At 46.1% G+C, this 19,255-nt stretch overlaps 1 protein-coding gene across 9 annotated transcripts in view; it reads right to left on the reverse strand.

Moving 5' to 3' along the window:
* Positions 1-19,255, reverse strand: part of tbc1d14 (TBC1 domain family, member 14) — a 58,112-nt gene that overhangs the window by 26,081 nt on the left and 12,776 nt on the right. For 6 of the 9 annotated variants that reach the window (XM_064940748.1, XM_064940749.1, XM_064940746.1 and 3 more), the window contains one exon: positions 11,421-11,538. In XM_064940748.1, the coding sequence (XP_064796820.1) occupies positions 11,421-11,538 (118 nt within the window). Of the gene's footprint in view, positions 1-2,810; positions 2,893-3,042; positions 3,227-11,420; positions 11,539-19,255 lie in introns of those variants that run through there. The other 3 variants (XM_064940755.1, XM_064940752.1, XM_064940751.1) reach the window with 3 other exon arrangements.

The raw sequence follows: 19,255 nt of genomic DNA on the forward strand, positions 1-19,255 counted from the left end.
AAGGTTCTCCCATTCTGCACTACCAAGCCAAAAGGGTTCTCCCATTCTGCCCTACCAAGCCAAAAGGGTTCTCCCATTCTGCCCTACCAAGCCAAAAGGGTTCTCCCATTCTGCACTACCAAGCAAAAAGGGTTCTCCCATTCTACCCTACCAAGCAAAAAGGGTTCTCCCATTCTGCACTACCAAGCCAAAAGGGTTCTCCCATTCTACCCTACCAAGCCAAAAGGGTTCTCCCATTCTACCCTACCAAGCCAAAAGGGTTCTCCCATTCTGCCCTACCAAGCCAAAAGGGTTCTCCCATTCTGCCCTACCAAGCCAAAAGGGTTCTCCCATTCTGCCCTACCAAGCCAAAAGGGTTCTCCCATTCTGCCCTACCAAGCCAAAGGGTTCTCCCATTCTGCCCTACCAAGCCAAAAGGGTTCTCCCATTCTGCCCTACCAAGCCAAAAGGGTTCTCCCATTCTGCCCTACCAAGCCAAAAGGGTTCTCCCATTCTGCCCTACCAAGCCAAAGGGTTCTCCCATTCTGCCCTACCAAGCCAAAGGGTTCTCCCATTCTGCCCTACCAAGCCAAAAGGGTTCTCCCATTCTGCCCTACCAAGCCAAAGGGTTCTCCCATTCTGCCCTACCAAGCCAAAGGGTTCTCCCATTCTGCCCTACCAAGCCAAAAGGGTTCTCCCATTCTGCCCTACCAAGCCAAAGGGTTCTCCCATTCTACCCTACCAAGCCAAAAGGGTTCTCCCATTCTGCCCTACCAAGCCAAAGGGTTCTCCCATTCTGCCCTACCAAGCAAAAGGGTTCTCCCATTCTGCCCTACCAAGCCAAAAGGGTTCTCCCATTCTGCCCTACCAAGCCAAAGGGTTCTCCCATTCTGCCCTACCAAGCCAAAAGGGTTCTCCCATTCTGCCCTACCAAGCAAAAAGGGTTCTCCCATTCTGCCCTACCAAGCCAAAAGGGTTCTCCCATTCTGCCCTACCAAGCAAAAAGGGTTCTCCCATTCTACCCTACCAAGCCAAAAGGGTTCTCCCATTCTGCCTTTTATTTACTTTGGTTTTACAGTAACTTTATGCAGTTCCTGCTAACATCACCCCCCATTCTCTCTAAAACATAGAGGGTTACCTGTCTCGAGGGGAACATGCATAGTTACGACAAGGCCAGTGTTTCATTAACTTACTCTCATTTCCTGGTGATGTAAGAGGTTCTCTTTGGGCATGTCTGTCTGTCTGCCGCCGTTGGCACAGCGTTCTGATGGCAGGATACTTGTCCACGTGATTAAACATGTATTTAATGTCGCAAAAATTACAACTAATTTTCTACCAAATGAGCAGTTGGTGCCTTTTTGCTTTGTAGGGCAGTACAGTCATGATAGCCAACTGCTTCCCCTTCCTCACTAGTCACAGGCTGAGAGAGCAGTTTATGGCATGGCCTCGGATTAGTACCGTAGTAAACACATCTACCAAACAGACGGTTGGCGTGACACCAATCCCCCTCACCCCGACGGCGGAATCCTATTTCAGCGACCACAAACACATGGAACTAACAGCCTCGGTGTGAATTAGCCTTTCACTGCTACTGCTAGGATGTCATAACATTGACTTTGTTTGGCGTCGAGGCTGGTCACGTAATCAAATAGTGAGATGGGCTTTAGTGCTTTTAGCGACTCCAGTGGCAACGGTATCCCAGGGTTACCTGTCTCGAGGGGAACATGCATAGTTACGACAAGGCCAGTGTTTCATTAACTTACTCTCATTTCCTGGTGATGTAAGAGGTTCTCTTTGGGCCTTGTCTGTCTGTCTGTCTGTCTGTCTGCCTGCCTGTCTGTCTGCCGCCGTTGGCACAGCGTTCTGATGGCGTTGGAGAGGACAAACAGGCTTAGCAATAAGCACAGCGACAGTACAGGGTATAGTCGAGGGGTTACCTGTAGAAGCAATGCCTCACTGACATTAAAATGGCCACTAAAAGAGGCTGATAAAGTTGTATTGTAATAGTCTACTGCCTGACAGGGCAGACTGACAACAAAATGGAAGAAATTAGGTTTTTTTCTATGAACCATGTTTAGACCACTAGCAAGGGGCCTAAACCACTGCAGAGCATAGCTCCTTCCAATCCACTACTTTTAATGGAGTTGAACATACGCTCGTCTAGTGGACAGCCATGAAATGTTTGGAAAGTCCATTTCCAGCACTGGGTCAGGGCCGAGCACTCCACATCTCATTCCTTCTCTCCCACAATATATATATATATAAATATATGAGTGAGAGAACAAACACCAGACACTTCCACAAGGAAAACATTAGGGCTCGGAACTGCCAGGGACCTCGCTATACGATATTATGACACTTAGGTGCCGATACGATACGTATTGCGATTCTATATGTATTGCAATTCGTTACTGTGATTCAAATGTTAGAAACATATTGCTCACCATATGTCTGCGTCAGTCATGGAAATAAAAGGTGCTGAAAACAAAATTGTCTTCCTATTTAATAAAAGAAGAGGAGAACAAGCTATGATGGAAGAACACTGGAGTATGTTCAGGTACAGCCAACTAGGGCAAAAATATTAATATATTGTCAAAACGATACGATATATTGTCAAAAATAATTTCCCGATATTTAACTGTACTCACCCCCCCCCATCATTACTAGAAAGCACGAGTCTACCGCAAAACAACACTTTTACAGGGAAAACAGCAGCCCGTTGTGTTTCATAGACAGCTCGTATAACAGATACACTAATGGACAAATCTAATACAAGTACATCGGTCATCAGAAGCTGGCAAAATTTCAAAAAAAAATTGCCCACACTTCACCTCAGAGAGATGAGCTGAAAGAGGCTGATGTGTAAAAGCGAAGGCCTTGCTGTCCTCGACCTCCCGCTGTCTCTCCATCATTCCATCTTTCTACTACCTCATGTTTCCTTCTGTCAGACAGGGGGAGAGAGAACGAGGGAGGAGAGACTGTAGACTGCTGTGCTCGCTCCCTCATCACGTCGAGCTGACAAATACACAGACAAAACACACACACACACACACACACACTCACCATGAACGCTACAGTTTCCGTACAGACACCCAGAACAACCAAGAGGGTTTAAACTCCACAAACCGTCATGGCTGCTCCCGTTGGCCCAGCTACAGCCCACACAGAGGACGAAGTGGTCAGGGTTACAGCGGGCCTGTCGATAGGACACACCCCCTGCTGGAGGTGATGCATGATACCGCCTCCTCTCCCTCTGTCACTCAGTCCCTCTCTCCCCCCTCTCAGCGTGCAGACGCTACACTGAGGCACTGAATCAGTGAGGAACCCAGAGGATCAGTGTGTGTGTGTGTGTGAGAGAGAGAGTGTCTGCAGCGTTTCGCTCTGTTAGTCGCTGCGCTGCGCTGAGCCAGCCACTTTAAATCAACCCCAGAGTGATGAATACAGCATCCATGTCTCATCCAATCGGCACTCTGACAGCGATGCCTTGGGGGTCAGCTTTTTATTCTCTCCCTACATTTCCCTCCCCGTCTCTCTGAATTACAGCCTGCATGGTCTTGAAGACGGTGACGTCAGTGAGTCTTTGTTCTTCCGTGTCCAGCAACTCTGTTCAGCCTCAGAGGGGAGGGCCTAAGCTAACGGGGAACAGGGATTGGTTGACTTCCAGGTGATTGACGGGTAAGTACCGGTGGGACAAGGCGGGCTATGAAACAACTACATTTCCTGCGGGCAACGAGGGGGGGGCTCAATAATTGAATTACGGCCGAGCACTCTCAAAGGGCTAAAAGTTATTGATGAAAGAAAAAAGGGCTTATAGTGTTATGGTGAAATAAAAGCAGGAGAAATACAGCAGCAAACTAAGAGAACACAGACTCATTGCCCACAGGACATTGGCCACACCCCCTGCCATCAGCCAGCGGTTGCCATGGCGAGACAATAGTGTCCAGACAGGTGCTGAAAATCTAGCCTTGCCATCCGAGCCCAGGCACTAGGGATAGGGTTACCACCGGAGGTGAAAACGCTTTACGCTAGACCAGGTTAACAGTGCAGGGGGATAGGGGTTGTAGCCCGTCCGGGTTAGAAAAACGACACTGTCCACACTGAAAGGATAAAATGGTAGAGAAAGGCGTGACTTGTTGGCCTCTTTAAAATCGGAGGACCCTGGGTAATGCTTTCACGTCAAGGTTCACACTATCACTGTCGTCGGATACAACGATGGCACACACACACACACACACACACACACACACACACAGTACCAGTCAAAATTTGACACAAAGGGTTTTTCTTTATTTTTACTATTTTCTACATTGTAGAATAATCCTGAATACATACATTCTATGAAATAACACATATAGAATCATGTAGTAACCAAAAAAAAAGTTAAATAAATCTAAATATATTTTATATTTGAGACTCTTCTGTAAATTAAGTAGACACCATTGTCCTTGATGACAGCTTTGCACACTCTTGGCATTCTCTCAACCAGCTTCACCTGGAATGCTTTTTGATGTGCTAAGCACTTGTTGGCTACTTTTCCTTCACTCTGCGGTACAACCCATCCCAAACCACCTCAATTGGGTTGAGGTCATCTGATGCAGTACTCCATCACTCTCCTTGGTCAAATAGCCCTTAGAGACTGGAGTTGTGTTGGGTCATTGTCCTGATGAAAAACACATGAGTGGATAAAGCGCAAACCAGGTGGGATGGCATATCACTGCAGAATGCTGGTTAAGTGTGACTTGAATTATAAATAGATTTACCGAAAGTGTCACTAGCAAAGCACCCCCACACCACCTCCTCCATGCTTCACATCGGGAACTACACATGCGGAGATCATCCGTTTACCAAACCTGTGTTCTCACAAAGACATGGCTGTTGGAATCAAAAATCTCAAATTTGGACTCATCCGACCAAAAAGACAGATTTCCGTCGAATTATCCATTGCTTGTGCTTCTTGGCCCTAGCAAGTGTCTTCTCATTATTGGTGTCCTTTAGTAGTGTTTTTTTTTGCAGCAATTTGACCATAAAGGCCTGATTTCACACAGTCTCACCTGAACAGTTGATGTTGACATGTGTCTGTTACTTGAACTCTGTGAAGCATTTATTTCGGCTACAATCTGAGGCTGTTAACTCTAATGAACTCATCCTCTGCAGCAGAGGTAACTCTGGATCAGCCTTTCCTGTGGCGGTCCTCGTGAGAACCAGTTTCATCATAGTGCTTGATGGTTTTTGCGACTGCATTTGTTAATTAAAATGCATTTCAGGTGACTCCCTCATGAAGCTGGTTGAGAGAATGCCAAGAGTGTGCAATGCTGTCAAGGCAAAGGGTGAATACTTTGACGAATCTCAAATATATATTTTTGAGTTTTTGATAACTACATGATTCAATGTTTTGATGTCTTCACTATTATTCCACAATGGAGAAAATAATAAAATAGAAATCCTTGAATGAGTAGGTGTCCAAACCTTTGACTGGTACTGTGTGTATGTACAGTTGAAGTCGGAAGTTTACATACACCTTAGCCAAATACGTTTATTAGTTTACATATCCTACATTACTCATCTCATATGTACAGTGCCTTGCGAAATTATTCGGCCCCCTTGAACTTTGCGAACTTTTGCCACATTTCAGGCTTCAAACAAAGATAAAAAACTGTATTTTTTTGTGAAGAATCAACAACAAGTGGGACACAATCATGAAGTGGAACGACATTTATTGGATATTTCAAACTTTTTTAACAAATCAAAAACTGAAAAATTGGGCGTGCAAAATTATTCAGCCCCTTTACTTTCAGTGCAGCAGACTCTCTCCAGAAAGGTCGCAAAGTTCAAGGGGGCCGAATACTTTCGCAAGGCACTGTATATACTGTACTCTATACCATCTACTGCCTCTTTCCTATGCCGTTATGTACCATCACTCATTCATATATCTTTATGTACATATTCTTTATCCCTTTACACTTGTGTGTATAAGGTAGTAGTTTTGGAATTGTTAGGTTATGTTACTCGTTAGCTTTTACTGCATTGTCGGAACTAGAAGCACAAGCGTTTCGCTGCACTCGCATTAACATCTACCATGTGCATGTGACAAATAAATTTGATTTGATTTTGAACTCAGTTTTTCACAATTCCTGAGATTTAATCCTAGTACAAATTCCCTGTTTTAGGTCAGTTAGGATCACCACTTTATTTTAAGAATGTGAAATGTCAGAATAATAGTAGAGAGAATTATTTATTTCATCTTGTATTTCTTTCATCACATTCCCAGTGGGTCAGAAGTTTACATACACTCAATTAGTATTTGTTAGCATTGCCTTTAAATTGTTTAACTTGGGTCAAACGCTTCGGGTAGCCTTCCACAAGCTTCCCAAAATAAGTTGGGCGAAATTTGACCAATTCCTCCTGACAGAGCTGGTGTAACGGAGTCCGGTTTGTAGGCCTCCTTGCTAGCACAAGCTTTTTCAGGTCTGCCCACAAATGTTCTATGGGATTGAGGTCAGGGCTTTGTGATGGCCACTCCAATACCTTGACTTTGATGTATGCTTGGGGTCATTGTCCATTTGGAAGACCCATTTGCGACCAAGCTTTTAACTTCCTGACTGATGACTTGAGATGTTGCTTCACTATATACACATAATTTTACTTCCTCATGACGCCATTTATTTTGTGAAGAGCACCAGTCCCTCCTGCAGCAAAGCACAAGCGTGATGCTGCCACCCCCGTGCTTCATGGTTGTGATGGTGTTCTTCGGCTTGCAAGCCTCCCCCTTTTTCCTCCAAACATAACGATGGTCATTATGGCCAAACGGTTCTATTTTTGTTTCATCAGACCAGAGGACATTTCTCCAAAAAGTACTATCTTTGTCCCCATGTGCAGTTGCAAACCGTAGTCTGGCTTTTTTAATGGTGGTTTTGGAGCAGTGGCCTCTTTCTTGCTCAGGGGCCTTTCAGGTTATGTCGATATAGGACTTGTTTTACTGTGGATAGACCTGTTCCCTCCAGCATCTTCACGGGGTCCTTTGCTGTTGTTCTGGGACTGATTTGCACTTTTCGCACCAAAGTACGTTAATCTCTAGGAGACAAGAAAGCGTCTCCTTTCTGAGCAGCATGACAGCTGCGAGGTCCCATGGTGTTTATACTTGCGTACTATTGTTTGTACAGATGAACATGGTACATTCAGGTGTTTGGAAGTTGCTCCCAAGGATGAACCAGAATTGTGGAGGTTGACAATTTTTTTTCTGCAAGCAAAGACACAAAATGATGTCAATTAGCCTATCAGAAGCTGCGAAAGCCATGACATTATTTTCAGGGATTTTCCAAGCTGTTTAAAAGGCACAGTCAACTTAGTGTATGTAAACTTCTGACCCACTGGAATTGTGATACAGTGATATATAAGTGAAATAATCTGTCTCAACAATTGTTGGAAAAATTACTTGGACTCCTTGTTCCTCTTTACGCTGAAGATAGTTCGTATTGCCTTTCCCTGTATGTTTGGGATTGTTGTCATGCTGCAGAATAGATAATTGTTTAATCATACACTGGACTATATGACTTCCACATCCCTGACTTGTATCTACAAGAATTAATGCTGTTTTGGAGGCAAAGGGTGGTCACATCAAATATGGATTTGATTTAGATTTTTCTTCTGTTCACTCACTTTTGTATTTTTGTTAATTGATAAAACTTGAATATTAACATGGTCTATTTTTTTTTAAAGCATTCTTACTTTATAGCGTTTTTGCACACCTGCCTAAAACTCTTGCAAGGTACTGTATATAAATAAACAAACATAAGCGTTTGCTGAAGGGGTTCCATCCAAAGCGACTTCGTCGTACATTTTAGAATCGGTGGTCCTGGGAACTGAACCCATTATCGTGGTGTTGCAAGCGCCATGCCCTACCAACTGAGCTACAGAGGTAAGTGGGTACAAGGGCAGACATGGGTCATCTCAGGCCCCACTGCCGAGAGTCAAGCGGTGTTCCCGAAGGGCTTCTAATCCAAGCGAACAATCAACCCTAGAAGCAGCAGGTAAAGTTAAGCGAGAGGACGAAGAGGTCCAGAAAAGACACCATTTCAATCCTTCTAGCGATATAGAGTGAAGCTACTGCTCGTCCAGTTGTAGTCAGACATAATGTCAGGGCTCTGAGGAAGTATAGGCCTTTTTGTTAGGCTTTCTAGCATGGATTAAATTTGCTAAAATTTTACATTTCGGCCTCCTTGGTGTTTTTTTCCTTTTTATGGGTTCAGTGCGAGTACCTAAGCAATTGTACAACAGGAAGTCGGTGGCACCTTAATTGGGGAGGACGGGCTTGTGGTAATGACTGGAGCGGAATCAGAGGAATGGTATCAGCAACATCAAACACATGGTTTCCATGGTTTCTGTGTGTTTGATGCCGTTCCATTCGCTCCGTTCCAGACATTATTATGAGCCATCCTCCTCTCAGCAGCCTCCACTGAATTGTACAGATATATTTGTTCTTCCATTCACCAGCCACCATTCATAGTAGCCTGAGAACAGACCCGCATACTGCCGTTCTAAGTAAAGGCCTACCCCAGGTATGTCAACACCGTGAGGGGGACGTCCTGAGACACAGAGCAGGTAACAGGCCCGCATACTGCCGTTCTAAGTAAAGTAAATATTTCAGCGTTTGATCTCGGCAATCGGACGCTTGATTGACTTCATGATATTTATGGGTCTAAAACGCATGAATGCATTTAGCTCGATACAACTTTACCGCTTGACCTTTGAACCGCAGCTGTGAAGATGTGACATCACTTTAGTACACTAACACTTTGTGTGAGTGAGACACAGGGGAACAGGATGCGAGTCCAGCTGCAAACATAGACAACCCCCCCCCAAAGCATCACCGGGGGGGCATACTGCCTGCCCTCCAGGACATCGACAGCACCCGGTGTCACAAGAAAGCCAAGAAGCTCGACCTCGGCCTCCCGGGCCACCGTCTGCTCACGCCGCTACCATCTGGAAGGCGGAAATAGTACAGGTGCATAAACGCTGGGACTGAGAGTGACTGAGAAAGAGCTTCTATCTCCAGGCCATCAGACTGTTAAACAGCCATCGCTGGCCAGTCTCCACCCAGTGCCCTGCCCAGAACCTTAGAGGCTGCTGCCCTATGAGTCATTGAACATGTTGAATCATGTTTACATACGGTTTCACCCACTTTATGTGTAGGGTGTTCACTCACTGCTCTAGAATGTAGTGAAATACTGGTCAATTCAAGAGGGTGATAATAAATTAATGTCTAGACCTATTTTTGTTTAGTCTATGCCATTATGAATCACATTCAACTAATCATTAGATTGTACTCGACAATATATCATTAATATGTTAACAGTGTTGATTAAATAACAACGATATATAAATATACATACATACATACATACATACTGCTCAAATATAAAGGGAACACTAAAATAACACATCCTAGATCTGAATGAATGAAATATTCTTATTAAATATTTTTTCTTTACATAGTTGAATGTGCTGACAACAAAATCACACAAAAATTATCAATGGAAATCAAATGTATCAACCCATGGAGGTCTGGATTCAAAATCACACTCAAAATTAAAGTGGAAAACCACACTACAGGCTGATCCAACTTTGATGTAATGTCCTTAAAACAAGTCAAAATGAGGCTCAGTAGTGTGTGTGGCCTCCACATTCCTGTATGATCTCCCTACAACCCCTGGGCATGCTCCTGATGAGGTGGCGGATGGTCTCCTGAGGGATCTCCTCCCAGACCTGGACTAAAGCACCAGCCAACTCTTGGACAGTCTGTGGTGCAACGTGGCGTTGGTGGATGGAGCGAGACATGATGTCCCAGATGTGCTCAATTGGATTCAGGTCTGGGGAACGGGCGGGCCAGTCCATAGCATCAATGCCTTCCTCTTACAGGAACTGCTGACACACTCCAGCCACATGAGGTCTAGCATTGTCTTGCATTAGGAGGAACCCAGGGCCAACCGCACCAGCATATGGTCTCACAAGGGGTCTGAAGATCTCATCTCGGTACCTAATGGCAGTCAGGCTACCTCTAGCGAGCACACGGAGGGCTGTGCGGCCCCCCAAAGAAATGCCAACCCACACAATGACTGACCCACCGCCAAACCGGTCATGCTGGAGGATGTTGCAGGCAGCAGAACGTTCTCCACGGTGTCTCCAGACTGTCACGTCTGTCACATGTCCTCAGTGTGAACCTGCTTTCATCTGTGAAGAGCACAGGGCGCCAGTGGCGAATTTGCCAATCTTGGTGTTCTCTGGCAAATGCCAAATGTCCTGCACGGTGTTGGGCTGTAAGCACAACCCCCACCTGTGGACGTCGGGTCCCTCATACCACCCTCATGGAGTCTGTTTCTGACCGTTTGAGCAGACACATGCACATTTGTGGCCTGCTGGAGGTCATTTTGCAGGGCTCTGGCAGTGCTCCTCCTTGCACAAAGGTGGAGGTAGCGGTCCTGCTGCTGGGTTGTTGCCCTCCTACGGCCTCCTCCACGTCTCCTGGTAGTGGCCTGTCTCCTGGTAGTGCCTCCATGCTCTGGACACTACGCTGACAGACACAGCAAACCTTCTTGCCACAGCTCGCATTGATGTGCCATCCTGGATGAGCTGCACTACCTGAGCCACTGGTGTGGGTTATAGACTCCGTCTCATGCTACCACTAGAGTGAAAGCACCGCCAGCATTCAAAAGTGACCAAAACATCAGCCAGGAAGCATAGGAACTGAGAAGTGGTCTGTGGTCACCACTGCAGAACCACTCCTTTATTGGGGGTGTCTTGCTAATTGCCTATAATTTCCACCTGTTGTCTATTCCATTTGCACAACAGCATGTGACATTTATTGTCAATCAGTGTTGCTTCCTAAGTGGACAGTTTGATTTCACAGAAGTGTGATTGACTTGGAGTTACATTGTGTTGTTTAAGTGTTCCCTTTATTTTTTGAGCAGTATGTATGTATGTATGTATGTATGTATGTATGTATGTATATATATATTCGGGTCTCTGACATTGCTCGTTCTGATATTTATTTCTACTTAATTTGTTATTAGGTATTACTGCAATGTTGGACCAAGAAACACAAGAATTTCTCAGCGATAACATCTGCAAATCTGTGAATGCGAGCAGGTCATGGTTTGATTTTGACCCTCAGGTCACAGGGCCCCCCCCCCCATTAGGTTACATATATCAAAGCTCTTGGAAGATTTGCGATCCTAATGAAATCTAATCAACGCTGACCTTTTGCCCCCAGCTGTCTCAGCTGAGCCACAGTGTCAGTGTGATCCATATTACTGAGGGTAGTGGCTTGTATTAGGAATCAATGGCAACTTACAGATAACATGGGTTAACAAATGAGGTAATGTTGTGAAGTAGGCCACAGTGAAGAGTGTGAAGGTTCATTCCATGGTGTGTGTGTGTGTGTGTACCTTGTGTATTTTCTGGGGGTCCCTCCCATCTCCAGGGGGGACCCGACCAAACAGCTTCCAGCCTGTGTCCTCCTGCTCCACTGGCATAGTGTCCTTCACTTTCTTAGCAAACAGACTCCTGAGAGAGAAAGAGAGACAGAATATAGAAATTAGGACATAAAACCCAGAGCCAACGCTGCACACACACACTCCCTCCACTACTAGGTCAACCCTGAGGCTAAGAACAACGATAATACAATGGCTGATGTGTGTGTGTGTGTGTGTGTGTGTGTGTGTGTGTGTGTGTGTGTGTGTGTGTGTGTGTGTGTGTGTGTGTGTGTGTGTGTGTTGCATGAGTGAGACAAGCACACTAGCGGAATTCATGGATTTAAAACAAAACCACACAACGAACCAGGGGACTGTTAAAGACCCAGCTAAACCATGAGGACTGGAGCAGGACAGGACAGGGACAACGAAAGAGCAGGACAAGGTCAGTGACAGATCACGACAGGACAGGGTCAGCGACAGATCACGACAGGACAGGGTCAGCGACAGATCACGACAGGACAGGGTCAGCGACAGATCACGACAGGACAGGGTCAGCGACAGATCACGACAGGACAGGGTCAGCGACAGACCACGACAGGGACAGGGTCAGCGTCAGACCACGACAGGACAGGGTCAGCGACAGATCACGACAGGACAGGGTCAGCGGCAGACCACGACAGGGTCAGACCACGACAGGGTCAGACCACGACAGGGTCAGACCACGACAGGGTCAGACCACGACAGGGTCAGCGGCAGATCACGACAGGGCAGGGTCAGCGGCAGACCACGACAGGGCAGGGTCAGCGGCAGATCAGGGCAGGGTCAGCGGCAGATCACGACAGGGCAGGGTCAGCGACAGACCACGACAGGGTCAGCGACAGATCACGACAGGGTCAGCGGCAGATCACGACAGGGCAGGGTCAGCGGCAGATCACGACAGGGCAGGGTCAGCGGCAGATCACGACAGGGCAGGGTCAGCGGCAGATCACGACAGGGCAGGGTCAGCGGCAGATCACGACAGGGCAGGGTCAGCGGCAGATCACGACAGGGCAGGGTCAGCGGCAGACCACGACAGGGTCAGCGACAGAGCACTAGGCTACATCTCCATTTAAAATAGCGTCTTGACTTAAAGTAGGAGGCGCTAGAGCACAAGGAAGATCAAATCTGTGGGGTTGGCATTAAAGAGACAATCCACAGTTGGAATAATAAAGTAGGCATCCTCACACTGTTTTGGTACAAAGTTGAGGGATTGGGCTGGAAAAATGTAACCACTCAAATTCTTAGACAGGGCTATAGATGCAATGACTACTATATCCATGATATCAACATTATCGTATGAACCAGGGTACTCCATTCTACAATGTAGTAAAACAAGACTAGGTTCTGAAGCGTACAAGAGCACCCCCTATCCACATCGACGGGACAGTAGTGGAGAGGGTAGGGTTAAGCGACACTTCACGGACACAGGGTGGTCCACCGACACAGACATGACAGGAGGCATCAGAAGCCTGTGTAGGTGGACTAGAGACACATATCCATATTATAAATAGCGTCTTGACTTAAAGTAGGTGTGCGCTAGAGCACAAGGAAGATAATCTGTGGGGTTGGCATTAAAGAGACAATCCACAGTTGGAATAATAAAGTAGGCATCCTCACACTGTTTTGGTACAAAGTTGAGGGATTGGGCTGGAAAAATGTAACCATCAAATTCTTAGGGCTATAGATGCAATGACTACTATATCCATGATATCAACATTATCGTATGAACCATTATCGTACTCCATTCTACAATGTAGTAAAACAAGACTATTTTGGGTTCTGAAGGGGTACAATACACACACACCCCACATCACACATCGACGGGACAGTAGTGGACACATATATAGTAAGTTAAGTTCCTCGGCATACACTTCACGGACACATGAATTGGTCCACCACACACAGACATGACTTGAGGCATCAGAAGCCTGTGTACATGGACACATACATACACACATACATACACACATATATGGGCTGTAAGCACAACCCCCACCTGTGGACGTCGGTCCCTCATACCACCCTCATGGAGTCTGTTTCTGGTACAATTGTTAGGTTAGATTACTAGTTCGTTATTACTGCGTTGTCGGAACTAGAAGCACAAGAATTTCGCTACACTCGCATTAACATCTGCTAACCATGTGTATGTGACAAATAAATTTGATTTGTTGATCTAAGATTATACCTTTTAATCTTCAAGAATCAATGGGTACATATCATTCATTTAGAAGTCTGGCTAATCATTTACTAGAAATTAAGTCTGGCAATTAAGGTCTTATTCAATAAAAGGAAATGTTCTCACGCGTTCCATTGGATAAAACAGTTTGTAAGTACTGGATAAGACGTTCTAATAGGCTAAGAGAAGGACTGTCAGAACAGTATGTTTAGCTGGGCTAGATGACGTTTAGAACAAAAACGCAAATCTCTATAATAACGCTTCACTTTCAAGTGGTCTTCATATATCCTTTAACAATAGCTTTTTAGCGTTTTAATTTCACCATCAACATAGCGCTTCAGGATACACACAGAGACCATGGCTGGCTTCAATAAAAAAAAAAAAAAACTGGAACCGAGAGTGAAAAGAGCCAATTTCCTTGTCGTTAATAGAGGTTAGATAACAGCCTATAAAATGGCGTGATGCCATCCAGTTCATTTTCCTGCTTTCCGGTGGAGTGACCTTCTCTTTTCTGCTAGCCAACGTGCTATCAGACCGGTAAGGTTACTACCAATGGTTAGATAGCAGAACCTCTACAATCATCACTGGAGTCAGAGTGAAAAGCAATTCCGGATAAACCACTGGATAAAAAAATAAGTAATTTGTTAAGTTGGTGACATAAGTCCTTTTAAGTGAAATGGATGACTTGCCTAGTTAAATAAAATGTTTAATGAATAATGAATCCACTTCCCATACAGCACCGTAACTCTGGAAAGGGGACGTTAGGCCACACTCAAATTCACTGTAACAAAGCATATTACTTTGTGGCACGTCATTGATCACATATCCAATAATCAATACCTGCTCCCTGACACTCACACAGAGAGCAACACAGACAGCTGGCAAACTGTGTCGATGATTGAATCAAAACCGCAGAGTGAGGTACACCTTAACCCGTTGGTCAGTATATCAACCGAGACTCTGGAGGATACCGGTGAGAGAAGACTCTGGACCCCCCCCTAAGGATACCGGTGACCCCTGACCCCCCTAAGGATACCGGTGAGAGAATGACGTCTGTTTGATATGACCGGTTTGACCCCTGACCCCCCCCTAAGCATACCGGTGAGAGAATGACGTCTGTTTGATATGACCGGTTTGACCCCTGACCCCCCCTAAGGATACCGGTGAGAGAATGACGTCTGTTTGATATGACCGGTTTGACCCCTGACCCCCCCCTAAGCATACCGGTGAGAGAATGACGTCTGTTTGATATGACCGGTTTGACCCCTGACCCACCCTAATGGAACCAGTCTCAAATGGCTTCAAAACGTAGAGTAGCAGGACAGGGGCTTGCTTCTTCCCGTTGTGAAATGTCTCCCTAGTTTTCCAACCTATCGAAGTGTCTAGATGTGTACCCTTGAACCTGCCTAATGGTTGCCAAGATCAACAAGACCGCGGCCAGGAACTAGCCAATGAGTAGTTGGTCTTGCTTCAAACAATCTGTCTACTTCAAAGCACACAGGTAAAAAAAAAAAATAACTGCACTAGACAAACAGAACTTATAGCCAGTTTAAAGTAACCTACAATTACATTCAGATGTCCTTCATCGTTACATAAAAGAAGAGGGACTTGCTGCTTCTGAAAAAGGCAGGAGAGAAAAAGCAATGAAGTGGATGAGAGGCAAAGACGTGGATTATCATTGGCAGCGGTCATTCTGGCTTTCACAACTAACTCAAAACTGTAGCCTGTATCTGAAACGGTCTCTAAAAGCTAGCTTGGTTAGCATAACTAGACCTACCAGTGGTCACCATTGTTTTGACTTCCCAGTCTGGTTAGTTAACCAGGCTACATAGAGAAGAAAAATGCAAAGAAACCTCTCTGAATCAGGGAGGTGGGGAGGGCTGCCTCCATGTCTTCGGTGCTCAGGGGGTTAACTGCCTTGCTCAGGGGCAGAACGGCATATGTTTATCACCTTTCCAGGTTGGGGATTCGAACCAGAAACCTTTTGGTTACTGGCCAACGCCCTTAACCCCAAGACTTCCTGCTGCCAGGCATGGTTTGAACCTGAACATTCTGCACCTTTGCGAAATAGGTAACTCCAGTCGCCCAAGCAGAAGGTTCATGACCATTATCGGTGATCTGCCTGACCTGTCGATTATTCTGCGCCCAGGGAGCAACATCAAATCAAATTGCAACAAACATGCAACAATTTCAAAGAGTCATATAAGGAAATCAGTCAATAGAAATGAATTAGGCCCTAATCTATGGACTTCACATGACTGGACAGGAGCCATGGGTGGGCCTAAGAGGGCATAGGCCAACCCACCAGCTAATCAAAATGAGTTGTTCCCAGGGCCTCCCGGGTGGCGCAGTGGTCTAGGGCACTGCATCGCAGTGCTAGCTGTGCCACCAGACACTCTGGGTTCGCGACTGGGAGGTCCGTGGGGCGACGCACAATTGGCCTAGCGTCAGGACGGGCGCAGTGCACAACATTTAAAATAAGTTCCCCACAAAACGGATGTGAAGGTCCTGGGCTGGCATGGTCTACGGTTGGCCTGCAGTCTCTCAACATCTTCCACCAGCTGAACCATGGTCTACGGTTGGCCTGCAGTCTCTCAACATCTTCCACCAGCTGAACCATGGTCTACGGTTGGCCTGCAGTCTCTCAACATCTTCCACCAGCTGAACCATGGTCTACGGTTGTGAGGCCGGTTGGACGTAATGCCAAATTCTCTAAAATGACGTTGGAGGTGATTTATGGTAGAGCAATTAAGATAAAATTCTCTGGCAACAGCTCTGGTGGACATTCCTAGTCAGCATGCCAATTGCATGCTCCCTCAAAACTTGAGACATCTGTGGTATTGTGCGACAAAATTGCACATTTTAGAGTGGCCTTTTATTGTCCCCCAGCACATGGTGCACCTGTGTAATGATCGTGCAGTTAAAATTTAATCAGCTTCTATGATATGCCACACCGGTCAGGTGGATGGATTATCTTGGCAAAGGAGAAATGCTCACTAACAGGGATGTAAACAAAATGTGCAAAATATTTGCAAGAAATATGCTTTTTGGAAACTTTCTGGTATCTTACATTTCAGGTCATGAAACCGACACCTTTGATATTGTTTTTTTTTTTTTTTTTCAGCGTAGATAAAAGACAGGTGAGGTGCCTATGTATCGCCAGTATGCACAAAATGTTCTTCAAACTGATCATGCCTTATCTAGAAACATGTTGTGTGACGCACGTGTCACCTTCACCATGAGGGCACGTGTCACCTTCACCATGAGGGCACGTGTCACCTTCACCATGAGGGCACGTGTCACCTTCACCATGAGGGCACGTGTCACCTTCACCATGAAACTGTCACCTTCACCATGAGGGCACGTGTCACCTTCACCATGAGGGCACGTGTCACCTTCACCATGAGGGCACGTGTCACCTTCACCATGAGGGCACGTGTCACCTTCACCATGAGGGCACGTGTCACCTTCACCATGAGGGCACGTGTCACCTTCACCATGAGGGCACGTGTCACCTTCACCATGAGGGCACGTGTCACCTTCACCATGAGGGCACGTGTCACCTTCACCATGAGGGCACGTGTCACCTTCACCATGAGGGCACGTGTCACCTTCATGCCAAATACTTCAAACATGTTTTCCCATTCTGCCTCAGTGACAGCAACTGAAGCAATGCAAGCAAGCAATAGAAGAAATTTGACAAGGTGGTCGATGTGATGACAAAAATGTGTCCATAAAAACATTTTTACATTTATAATAAATCACTAGAATCAAGAAAGCCTAATGGATGTGTATATTGGATCTGTCTAACTTTTCTTTTTGTTTCTCATCTTGAAGAATATCATTACACAACCCTCTTCTTTTCCTCACTGGACCTCATCCTTGGTTAAATGTCAGAAAGAGGTGTTGCCGAACAGCAACGTGCACTAGGGGCTGTGTGGACAGAACAGCAACGTGCACTAGGGGCTGTGTGGACAGAACAGCAACGTGCACTAGGGGCTGTGTGGACAGAACACGTGCACTAGGGGCTGTGTGGACACGCAACGTGCACTAGGGGCTGTGTGGACAGAACAGCAACGTGCACTAGGGGCTGTGTGGACAGAACAGCAACGTGCACTAGGGGCTGTGTGGACAGAACAGCAACGTGCACTAGGAGCTGTGTGGACAGAACAGCAACGTGCACTAGGGGCTGTGTGGACAGAACAGCAACGTGCACTAAGGGCTGTGTGGACAGAACAGCAACGTGCACTAGGGGCTGTGTGGACAGAACAGCAACGTGCACTAGGGGCTGTGTGGACAGAACAGCAACGTGCACTAGGGGCTGTGTGGACAGAACAGCAACGTGCACTAGGGGCTGTGTGGACAGAACAGCAACGTGCACTAGGGGCTGTGTGGACAGAACAGCAACGTGCACTAGGGGCTGTGTGGACAGAACAGCAACGTGCACTAGGGGCTGTGTGGACAGAACAGCAACGTGCACTAGGAGCTGTGTGGACAGAACAGCAACATGGGGATGTTTTTCAGTGGCAGGGACTGGGAATCTAGTCAGTATCGAGGCAAAGATGAACTGAGCAAAGTACAGAAAGATCATTGATGAAAACCTGCACCAGGGAGCACAGCACCTCTGACTGGGGCGAAGGTTCACCTTCCAACAGGACAACAACCCTACGCACACAGCCAAGACAACGCAGACAAGTCTCGGAATGTCCTTGAATGGCCCAGCTAGAGCCTGGACTTGAACATCTCTGGAGAGACCTGAGCAGAGAAGAAAGGGAGAAACTCCCTAAATACAGGTGTGCCAAGATTGTAGCGTCATACACAAGAAGACTCGAGGCTGTAATCACTGCCAAAGGTTCTTCAACAAAGTACTGAGTAAAGGATCTGAATACTTATGTAAATGTGATAGTTTTTTGTTTTGTCACTCATTTTAGATGAGTATAGCTCTCGACCCCGTTTCCTCAGCTGTTAGGGAACCCGTATGACAACGTGAGGCAGGAACTCTCAAAATCAACCCAAACACTGCGACCGGCACACACACACACACACACACACACACACACATTTGAATAAAGAAATAAAAAATAAACATTGCCCCGGCATGCTGCATCTAAGGCGAGATTAGATTCGAATTCAGGCTGCATCACATCCGGCCGTGGTTGGGAGTCCCATAGGGCGGCGCACAATTAGCCCAGCTTCGTCCGGGTTTGGCCGTCATTGTAAATAATAATGTGTTCTTAATTGACTTGCCTAGTTAAATAAAAGGTTAAATTAAAAAATATAATTTGTTCTCAATCACCTGCCTACCTTCCTGAGGGGAAAATAAATGAATTAGTAAAGAAGGGAGCAAAACACGACACCAAGTCTTGAACTGCAGTAACCCCATTACTGCTGCTGTGATGAAAGAGCTTGACAGGTGAGAGGCTGGAGTGCAGAGCTGGGTGCTGACGGAAACACCTTCACAGAGCAACCTTGACACTGTTCTATTAGGGATTGTTTGTTTTTTTACCTTTATTTAACTAGGCGAGTGAGTTAAAGAACAAATTCTTTTTTTTTCAATGACAGCCTAGGAACAGTGGGTTAACTGCCTGTTCAG

This window comes from Oncorhynchus masou, chromosome 27, assembly GCF_036934945.1.
Source record: "Oncorhynchus masou masou isolate Uvic2021 chromosome 27, UVic_Omas_1.1, whole genome shotgun sequence".
Lineage (NCBI taxonomy): Eukaryota > Metazoa > Chordata > Actinopteri > Salmoniformes > Salmonidae > Oncorhynchus > Oncorhynchus masou.